Raw genomic sequence first — 11,474 nt, 5'->3', positions numbered from 1 at the left:
AACACAAAAATTGCAACTCCCACTGTTTTATTCTCCAGGGCCCCTGCTTGCAGAAAATATATACTTTTTTGGGAGTAATTAGTCATTTCTAGTAAAAAAAAAAATGCAGATTTTAACCCTGTGCAGAAAAATGATAGCATTGCCCCAGTGATCAGAGCCCAGGCAGAGCCCAGGCAATCATCCACCGGTTCCCGCTGTCAGGTGTGGAATTCGCTGTGTTTGGGTAACCATGGGACCGGAGACCCGCTCCTTTCTCCCACCATCAGCTGTGGCGGCAATGGAAGCGCCTCGGATAACGGCAGCGTCTTCCCGTTACTTGTCACAACAGCAACGATCGCGTGACGTCACAGAACCACAGGAAACTTCTCATTCACAGAAAGAACGGGGGAATCCTCAGCCCGGGCAGCCAATCGAAAGGAGGAGGGCGTGGTCTTCCCGCCGCACCAGGCGCCCCTTTCCATGTGTAGAACAATGCAGCCTGATGAGAGGGATTCCCTCTAGTGACGTCACAGATCCAACCTTTCCTCCTCGTGCTGGGAACTCATCCGCCAATCAGGGCGCAGGACAGGTGATTCCCGCTGCTGCAGCCGCTTGTTCTCCACCTTTATATAGAAGAATGGGACCCAGGGGAGCATCGCAGGGATCAGACAAAGCTGGGTCCAGCATAGGAAGATCAGAAGGATGGAGTGGAAGCTGGAGAGGTTGTCTGTCCCTAAAGTCAGGAGAGAGGAGCAGGTGATGTGGGTAAGTGTGCGATGTACAGCCACCCTACCTAGGATGGTCCTGATTTTTCTGATCAATAATCAATACTATGACGTCATTTCTCCTAGGAAAGTATTATGAAAACTATTGGAAGAGATTATAAGAGGAGCAGGAAATCGGAATTACAGAGGATAAGTAAGGTCAGTGATTAGATTTATATGGGAGTTTATGTAATCATCAGTGGGATTTATTGGGTGAAATTGGTGTTTATACTTAGAGATCAACTTTTCTACTTTATTATTACCAGGGGGTTCAAAAACCATGTCAGATCTGTCATATGTGTTCTTCTAGTTCCTCATTTTACAGCATCAAGCACTTGTGTTCACTGACCATAGCAAGTCTGATCAGGGCCGCTGATAGGGGGGTCCTCCTGCAGGGTGACCCCCCCCCCCCCACCAGAACACACTGATTATATTATTATTCAGGATTTATTTAGCTACAACTGTTTTGCCCAGCGCTTTACAACTTGAGGGCAACTGATCAGCGCTCACAGCCATTGGCTGCAAGTGCTAGTTGGATGCCGGTTTTCAAGCATGTCCCTTCAATAAATGCCAGTCACTGGAGCCGCTTATGTCAGACAGACAGATGTACACAATGAACAAATGTTGGCCCTGTATAACTTTCTTTAGGCCCTTTTCACACTTGTGCGACTTGTAATTTGGGACTGAATAATCGCATGACAAGTCGTTCTCCATTATTTCCAATGAGTAGCATTCATATCTGTGCGACTTGAAGTCGTACTGACTTCAAAGTAGTCCTTGCACTACTTTGACACAATTTTGATGCGTTTTGAGGTCCAAAGACATTCAAGCCCAGTCAAACTCGCATCAAAATCGTGGTAAAATCATGCGACTTTGAAGCCGCACAAGTGTGAAAGGGGCCTTAAGCAGTTACAGTAATATTTGTGATAAAGGTTTCACATAAATAAATGAAAGCTGATCATTGTAGGCACCCCTGTCAGTGTTAAACGGTTTGTCTCAAGCCTCTCACTGAGGGAGATTTACTAAAACGGATGCGCACAGAATCTGGGACAGCTGAGCATAGTAACCAATCAGCTTACAGGTATTATTTTATCATATACATTTTTATTGATTTTAGATGCTGTTTACAGTAAAAGGGAATAAAGAAAAAACATTTCATAAAGGATTATCCGTAATTTCAATAATCCCCAACCCCCCCCTCCCTCTCTACCCCCCCCCTTCTAAATTTATTAATCAATATCCAATTTGATGTTACTCTCTGTCTTTCCTTTAGTTTGACCGGTATCCCAACTTCTATAATGGATCCGTTGTCCAAATTTCAACAAATTTACTGGATTTATTAAAATCTGCCCATTTTCCCCATTTTTTAACGAGCGATTTAATTATTCCTCTTCTCTACTACCGATATACTCCAAACACGGACGATTCCACAGCTTACAGGTTTTATTGTCAAAGCTTAAATGAAAAAGCTGAAGTTAGAAATGGATTGGTTACTATTAGTGATCGACCGATATAGTTTTTTTTTCTAAAGCCGCTACCGATATTTTGGCCATTGCATATCGGTATCGGCCGATATTGGCCAATATTTTTTGTACATTTAAAAACATTTTTTTTTTCTTGACAGATACTGTTGTGGAGGGATCTGGGGGTCTAAAAGACCCCAAACCCCTCCTTTGCACTAAAGCATTAAAAACGCCAAGTTTGGCTGTTTTGAATGCTGTCATTTTTTTGAATTTGGCGCAGAGTACCCGGAAGTTATGACGTTTTTTTTACATGGCGAACCGATCAGAGTCAAATTTGATCGGGTCTTCGGCGGCTGTGCGGGTAGGTTGCCCGGGTTTCCCGGTGGGACGGGAGACCCGGGCGAGCCGCGGAAGGCGGCAGAATGGGGGGAACGTCCCCTCCCGCTCGTTGTAATGACAGCTGAGCTGCTTCTCAGCCGCATCGGTTGTCATTACAAGACAGCCGACCGTTGGCTATGGACACCGGTACCGGGGTGATGCCTCTAGCTGCAGGCATCACTCCGGTACAAGCACTTTCCTGAAATATCGGCAATATCGGTAACCTCAGGGGCCGATTCCGATATATCGGCGAAAGTGCAGATCAGCCCTCTATATATCGACTTTGCCGATAATCGGTCAATCCCTGGTTACTATGCACAGCTTCACCAGATTCTGTGTGCACCAGTTTTAGTAAATCTCCCCCACTGCTACTTTGTCTGGACACCTTATTTTGTTAAAGTAAGCTGAAAAAAAAACAGACTTTCTGGCCAGATCACCAAGTAAAAAATAGGAGAAGAAAAATGTTAAAAAAAAAAGAAAACCAATGCAGCCCCCACATCTAAGAATTGGTAAGCTGCAATATATTACATTTTTGTATTTCAGTAAATACCATTTAAGCTCACCGGAGGGGTTCTGTAAAAATGGTTTCAGGGTGTGTAAAATGAACAATGGCGTCCAATGTTTTGAAGAAGGGGAATATCATTATAAACTTTGCCCGGGTCAGCAAAGTCTCCAGTACTGTATGCTTTTGAGTTGGGATGTCCTCATGATGGACCAGTGAGGCAGTGCATTGCTAGCTGGCTGTTGTAAGCTTAGAAGTGACAGTTGCTAGATGCACTCCGCACTGTTCTATTTCCAAGCTGCAATTGAAGGAGCTCTTGCGCCATCTTGTGGAATGTGGTATATCTACAACACATGCAACAGTAGTGCTTATATTGTAAACACATCATTTCCTGATGAAGAAACACGTGGCTGGAGAGATCCATTTTCAGGTAGGCAGTGTATTTTAGCTGGCTGCTTGTTATCCATTCCAGCAGTCGCTGATACCTTGCCACCTGCATCTGAGATGTGACATCGCTGAACGGCTTCAGTACACTGGAGTACAGTATGTGAGAAGAAGGCAGTGTAATGTTAGCTGGTCGGTAGATAAAATACACCAGGTAACTCGCATCTGCCATCTTTCTGCATGCATTTTCACCAAATACTTCTGATTCTTCTAAATACATGGTTAGAATCGATCGGTTTTCCTCTATAATAGGTATATTTTTTGACAGGCCTAAAATATTCAGAGGTTGTTTTTTAATCAACAGTCATAAACTTAATGCTGAACTCTGCAATAACAATTATTAAGCATTTGTTATGTAAAAATGTATTGCTCCTAACTTTCGTTCAATCTGACTCCGCTGTAAGTGCCAAAATTCCAGCTCTGATAATTACACTCCCGCCTCTAGTACACTGCATAGAGTAGTGAAGGCTATATGGGTGGCTTTCACTCCACCTCCTCCATTCATGATACATCTTGTATTCTTTTCACAGAATACAATGTGTTCTGTGGTTGGATGGGGGGAATGTGATGCTCATTCACCCCTCGTCCAATGACAGAACACCTCTTGCACAAGCCATAAATGTTACATATTCACATTTGTGCATACATACCGTACTCCATATACATTCACATTCATATACCTATATGGTGGGCAGCTCCACATTGAAGGAGGTTTTCTGGCTCAAACTCTCTAAAAGTGAGCCTTTACATATCACTACTGGTCATACTATCTTGTTTTATTTTACCAACAGCTATGTGGTGTCTACCTTAATGTTCCATTCAATTTACATATCCAATCAGATAGTCCATACCATATCATCACATATGTGTCTATATATATATATATATATACAATATTACCAAAAGTATTGGGACGCCTGCCTTCTCACACACATGAACTTTAATGGCATCCTAGTCTTAGTCCATAGGGTCCAAAACTTTTGGTAAATAGTGTATATGATAATACAATCAGATTGCATTGTGTATGGCCAGCTTTATTCATTAGGGGCCATTGCTGAGACTACATTTGTCTAATTACAGCATATGTAAGCAAATTCAGACTCTTAGCACTGCAAGACCAAAGAGGCTTCCAGAGCAATTATTACACGTGTTCCTCGCATTGTAAAACTCTGACATTCACAGACATGACAAAGCATGATGGGAATTGTAGTTCCTGAACAGCTGGAGGGCCATAGTTTGAAGACCCTTGCTCTAGAGCATATTATTAAATGAAAAGTGGTTGGTTGCTAGGGCAGCATAGGTGTTTGTTTTTTTCAGACACTTACAGTTGTGTGGTCTACTATTGCATAAAAATATTAAAAGTGTTTTTTTTTTTTTTACCTATTACTTATAATATTAGTACAGACTGTTTACCCCATCAGTATGTTATGTTATATCTGAAGTCAGTGCTTTCTGCGTGCTGTCACTGTGATTGTTTATTCTTTGGGACTTCATCAGTAAAGCAGTGCAAACAAATGATAGTGCTGTGCAGAGTGTGGTGACAACTGGTCATTTATTTTTCATTTAATTTTCTGTGCTAATATCTGTTAAGCATTGATTTCTGATTCATTGCTGTTGGTTACTGCATTCTGCACATCAGCGCTGCCCTATTGGGGTTGATTTACTAAAGGCAAATAGGGTGTTCATTGTGCAAGGGGAGTCGCACTTTGCAAGGAAATTTTCCCCAGAGCTTAATAAATGTGATGACTTTTCACTTTGCAAAGAATACCCAATTACGTGCAAGGAAAATAAAAAAAAAAAAGCATTTTGCTTGCACATGATTGGATGATGGAAGTCAGCACAACTCCATCCCATTTACTAAGCTCTGGGTAAAAATCCTTTGTAAAATGGCCTTTAGTAAATCAACTTCATTGAATCAAGTCTTATAACTTCACACACAGCCAAGGAAACACGGTATAGTTTACCATGTGTGGTGATTAGGCAGTGTATCGTTAGTTAGCTGTGATATAATGATCAGCTACTACCTGCACTACCACATCAGCACACGTTATGTCTTCTGGAGATAGATGCATAGGTAATAGAAAATATTTAAAAAATGTGATGTTGTCATTGACAAGTAATTTTTAAAAAACGACAACTATAATAAAAATACAGCGCAATCTCATCTCATCCGTGTATGACAAATATGATTTCTACATATGAAAAAATCTTTTAGTATCGTGAATCAAGATTGATACAAAGTGACTCAATGACATACAAAAAACTCCAAGTGAAATAAACATACAATGTATCTTCTATTAAAACATATTCAAAGATAAGAACCTTCAGACCCCGTTCACACTGGGGCGACCTGTCAGGCGACCTGGTCGCCTGACAGGTCGCCGTAGGTCACCTGCCATAGAGAAGCTGTGGACCCGTTCTAATAGGAGCGACACAAGTCGCTCCGACTTAGAAAAAGGGTCCGGAGCTTCTTTGGGGCGACCTGGAGCGACCTGCATTGACTTCAATGATATGAAGTCCGTGCCGGCCGCTCCGAGGTCGTGGTGCGAGCTGCGCACCGCGACCTGTGAGGTTGTCCCGGCAAGTAGTGTCGCCCCAGTGTAAACGGGGTCTTAGTGATATTAAATCAGCCCAAAGAAAAAAGAAACAAATAATCCTGCCACCTTTGTGTGGAATAATAAACTTGATAGGTCCAATGGATCAACGGATAATCCGGCCACCTCTGTGTGAGATAATTAACTTAAAACCAGGTGCTCAAAAACACTTCAGCACCAGTGATTCCTAGCAGCTCACCTCCAGCTTTTACTCCTGTTTCAACAGAGAGTGAAAGAACGCTGTTCCCCATTAGGGATGGTCAAACTCTGAATGGATGGATGGATTTCTCTAGATGTATCAGGATCCCAATTCACCATAGGGGACAAAAACAATATATCTAGTGAAGGGATCGACCGATATAGTTTTTTCGTTGCCGATACCGATATTTTGGCCATCACATATCAGTATCGGCCAATGTGGACCGATATTTTGTACATCCTATGTCAGGGTCCGAGACTAGTCTTCTCCTCCTCCAACCATTAGGTGGGGATGCTCATGTAAGGGTAAAATTATGTCACATAGCATAATTCCGTCTACAAATGTTATTGAATGTGCCACTCACCAGTGGCGGCTGGTGCTCCATGGGCCGGACACCATCCCCCCCCCACAGACCACAGCGAGACAGGAGAGGACAGGATGGACAGGACAGGACCCCCCCCCCCCGCTCACTCACCCTGCCTGGATGCAGCAGCTGGCGGCGGCGGCTTCGGCTTCTTCCCCCTGTCTTCTGCGTCTGCCTTCCAATGGCATAGCTTCTCCTTTTGGCCAATCGGGAAACGGTTCTCAAAACCCACTTCCTGATTGGCCAGGAGGAGGATTCGTGTGACAATAGCGAATTCTCATTCGCTATTGTCACACAACTGGGTGGGCTCGTGGCGCACGGCTCTGCGCCCCAAGCCCAGCCTAATTTTTAACCTGTGAGAGCCTCTGGCTCTAATCACATGGTAAAAAAAAAGCCCCATTGAACTCCATGCGTCCGGCACCCCGCATGTAGATTAGGGGGCCGGACGCATGTATATGGGGGGCGGTGCACCTGCGCCCCATATGACCAGCCACCACTGCCACTCACATATGTACAAATTAAAGATATAAGCAATTCCACATGCTGGCAGATCGGTATCTCTCACCCACTTGCCGTAAGTGACACCCGGGTGATACCGCTCTGTCCGGCATACGATCTCAGAGGTCACGTGCGTGGTCACGCCCGGCATGACCACGTGACCTCCGAGCTCGTCATCGTATGCTGGACTGAGCGGTATCAACCGGGTGTAACTTACGGCAAGTGGGTGAGAGATGGATCGGTATGGGGTGGGTGGGAGATTGAGCGAGTGAGAGAGAGAGCAGTATTGAGTGGATGCTGAATGGAGCGGTATCACCCCGGGGTATCACGTACGGCAAGTGAGTGAGAGATACCAATCTGCCAGCAGATCTGCTAATGTGGAATTGCTTATATCTTTAATTTGTACATATGTGAGTGGCATATTCAATAACATTTGTAAACGGAATTATGCTATGTGACATCATTTTACCCTTACATGAGCAATATTTGGAATATCGGCAATATCGGCCAGTTCCGGGGCCGATACAGATATATCGGCAAAAGTCAATATTGGCCCTCGATATATCGGCCTTGCCGATAATTGGTCGATCCCTAATCTAGTGCTCTCTGTAAAAATGTTTATCACACAAATGACAAGAGCTCCCTCACATAATGGAGCACTAAGCCGTGCCAGCTTTAATATGCTAGAAATGTACATCCACTGTCTCTCAACCGTAAATATCGGTGATGGTCGGGGGTATAGCCAAATGTCATCTCCTGCCTCCAGACGCGTTGCGTCCTCAAACAGACTTCTTCCGTGGGGTGGCCACTGAAGAAGTCTGTAATACATACATCGTAGGTTTATTTCACTTGCAGTTTTTTTGTATATCATTGGGTCACCTTGTATAAATCTTGATTCACGATGCTAAAAGATGTAGAAATCATATTAGTCATACACAGATCAGATGAAATTGCGCTGTATTTTTATATATTATAGTTGTATTTAGAGGAATAAAGTGAAAACACTTATCAATACGGGCAGCAATCTGTAATAATAATTTTACACTAGTGTAATATTTTTGGGTTATAGGATATATATTTTTTTTTTTTGTTTAATTTTAGATACAGTATTGCACTGATTAAGAACTATTATATTTTTAAAAAACTGTCACAACTATTACAGAAGAATTTTAAAGAAGTACAATAGATAAGCTGATTTCTGCAAAATTATGTTTATTCACTTTTAAATAAGCTTTCTTTTTTTTCTTCACAAAATAACAGGCTCAGCTGTAAAGATATGCACATTTGTAATTGTTTATATTGATGTATGTAATTGTTCCTATGATATTGTGCCATGCATCTCCCATGATATGGATTTCTTGAGTCTGTTACTCCAATAATCACTCAGTTTCCAGTAATTTATATCTAGCCATACTGCAGGCTGAACAAGAGAATTCACTTGATTCTTCTGCCTATGCTAATCTGCATGGGGGAATCTGCTGTACCAGCTATTGTATACAGACAGATGCAGCACCTGTAGCTGTCTGAATACCCGAACAGTGACTACATTGATTGGATGCAGTCACTGTTTGGCTGACAATTTTCCACCTGGCACCTTCAATTTTTCCATCCACTTTTGTGTAGCTGGGTGGTGCCAACAGTTCTACCTTCATTGTGAATTTCAGCTGATTCAGCAGAAAGCATCCAAAATTCAAGCTTAACTTCTAGTGCAGATGTGAAAAAAGAAAGTATTGGCTCTCCTTCATGGGGAATCTCAAATAAGGCATATTGTAGACACCTGGAAAAATTGGGTTTCTATGCTATTTGAAGTGCCTACGTGGATATTATTAACTGCATACCCGTGAATGTAAACCGGAGATATTTTATATGTGGTCATTTGTATTTAGGTTTCCTGGTGCTATAAATAGTTTTACTAGTGCACAATTTTTTTTTCTAGTTTTGGATAAGTAGTGGTTAAAACTCTTGTTTTTTTTGCTATATCTGTTCCATTGGGTAGATGTTCCTTCAATTCCTGTCCCAGGCAAATGACAGGGCAGAGACCTCTTAGCCCATTTATGTTGCGTGTTGTTTGTTTATGCGTGTATTTTGCATGTTGTTGCGCTTTGTGCAAAGGGCAGCCCATTTATTTTAATGGATGTGGTAAAGATGTATAATAACTTTTTGAATTTAGTGCATTTTTTAGCCTTACATTTTGCCGCTTTTGCTGCGTCTTATTTTTTCAGTGGATTCATAGACATAAATAAAAACCTCCGAAAATATCCAAGTCTCATTAAACTTCAAATTAACTTTGATTAGAGTTAGATTTAATGTCTTTAACAAAAATGTTTTCCTTTTTCACTTGAACCTGGCAGAGGCCCTGTTCTATCTACTATGGTAAAAAAAAAAAAAACCTTGAAAAACACTTTAAAGTGGTAGTAATGTAAAAAAAAAAAAAAAAAATATATATATATATATATATATATATATATATATATACACACACACACACACACACACACACACACACACACACACACACACACACATATCCGTAGGGTTCCATATTGAGTTAGCCCACTCTTTGCAGCTATGAATAAATGAGCGAGTTTGGGGTGGAGGAACTTGGCTGGCCTGCACAGAGTCCTGACTTCAACCTAATAGAACACCTTTGGGATGAATTAGAGCGGAGACTGCGAGCCAGGCCTTCTCGCACAACATCAGTGCCTAAGCTCACAAATGCGCTTTTGGAAGAATGGTCAAACATTCCCATAGACACACTCCTAAACCTTTTGGACAGCCTTCCCAGAAGAATTGAAGCTGTTATAGCTGCAAAGGGTGGGCCAACTCAATATTAAACCCTATAGACTAATGCTGGCCATACACGCACAGAATTTTGGCGGTTTGCAGACTGAACGATTATTCGTCGGTCGAAAGCGAATTGGCCACTAACAGAGTAAACTCTTTTACATAATCGTTTTCATGATCATAATGATCGTTCGATAACATGCACAATACGAGTCAGAATATTATTTTCATATTTTCAATTTTACCATACAAGTAAAAACTTTCGTAGAAATGATAAAAGTTTTCGCTATGGATCCATCGACATTAGCCGGGCACATGATCGAAATCGTCGGTAAACTTGTGTTCCCTAACGGCCCGATTTTCGAACGATCTTTCCTAAAACGATGCAGGTGTCCCAATACTTTTGACAATATAGTGTATATCCGGGCCCTCTGCAGGTTAATGCCATAATGTGCTAGTATGTACCGCATACTAGCACATTATGACAGATTTTAACCTTTCAGATAAACTGCTGCCGGCGCTTCTATCTTCACCCAGCCTTCCTTCTGGGCTTCCTTCTGAGTTGGGGATTTGAATGGCCAGGGCTATGATGAAGTCATTCCTGGGCATGCATGTGTAGGAGTCACAAGCGTTTCATGGCACTCTGCATTCCACGGGTACTCTGTGCACCCTGTATGTGACATCATCAGCTACTGCCAATGTAAATATCTCCTAAAGGGTACATGTTATTCATTCAATTTTAAAGTTTAAGTTTACTACCACATTAAACTCCAAAGCTTAAGGGGGTATTTTACTAATTTACAGAGCAGCTACATTTACTACATCACTAGAACACACTCCTGAGGGCTTTGTCTCTTGAGTGACATTCTAACATAGCCTGTGATCAATGAAAGGAATGTGTCACGGATTCCAGTGACCTGTGGCTTTGTCACTGAGCAGTTGACTTTTTGCAATGGTAAAAATGAACTCCCGCTATGATCTTGGTATGATGGTCTAGCTTGGGCTAATGTTAGTATGCATGTATCATACCAGGGGCGTAACTACAGGGGTTGCAGGGGTTGCAGTTGCAACCGGGCCCCATGCTCCAGGGGGCCCTGTGCGGCTCCCCTGTACACCTGGATAGGAGAGGCGGCAGGGGCAGCATGTAGAGAAATCACTGCCCTTGGAGGAGATTGGTTCCTCTGTATGCTGCCCCCGCCACTCCTCCTATCCAGTTCACTTGCGTTCTGCTGTCTCTGGGCCCCTACTGTGCTGCCCCCCCCCCCCCCCACTGAGCTCCCTACCCTCTCCTGCCGTCTGCTGCAGGGGATGTGTCACAATAGAAAACCAGCAATGGGTCGGTAAATATGTAATTTACCAGCTCCTTCCTTTTCTGAATGGACAGAGTCATAGTCAGTGACATTGTAAAAAAATAAAATAAAATGATAAAAAATAATACAATTAAAATACCAAAAAAAAAATAAAAAAAACTGACAACAGTGGGTGAACTTCCAGGATCGCAAAGG

General features: G+C 42.4%; 1 protein-coding gene across 1 annotated transcript in view; it reads left to right on the top strand.

Moving 5' to 3' along the window:
* Positions 1-681: 681 nt before the first annotated feature.
* CDC20B (cell division cycle 20B) overlaps positions 682-11,474 on the top strand; it is a gene marked incomplete at its 5' end in the record, with an annotated part of 89,058 nt that continues 78,265 nt past the window's right edge. Inside the window, 2 exons of the mRNA XM_082243789.1 lie at positions 682-744; positions 831-902. Coding sequence (XP_082099915.1) covers positions 682-744; positions 831-902 — 135 coding nt within the window. The remainder of the gene's footprint in view (positions 745-830; positions 903-11,474) is intronic.

This window comes from Pelophylax lessonae (genome assembly GCF_965119305.1).
Source record: "Pelophylax lessonae genome assembly, chromosome: 1".
Taxonomy (NCBI): Eukaryota; Metazoa; Chordata; class Amphibia; order Anura; family Ranidae; genus Pelophylax; species Pelophylax lessonae.
This window is presented reverse-complemented; position numbering and strand designations above follow the sequence as displayed.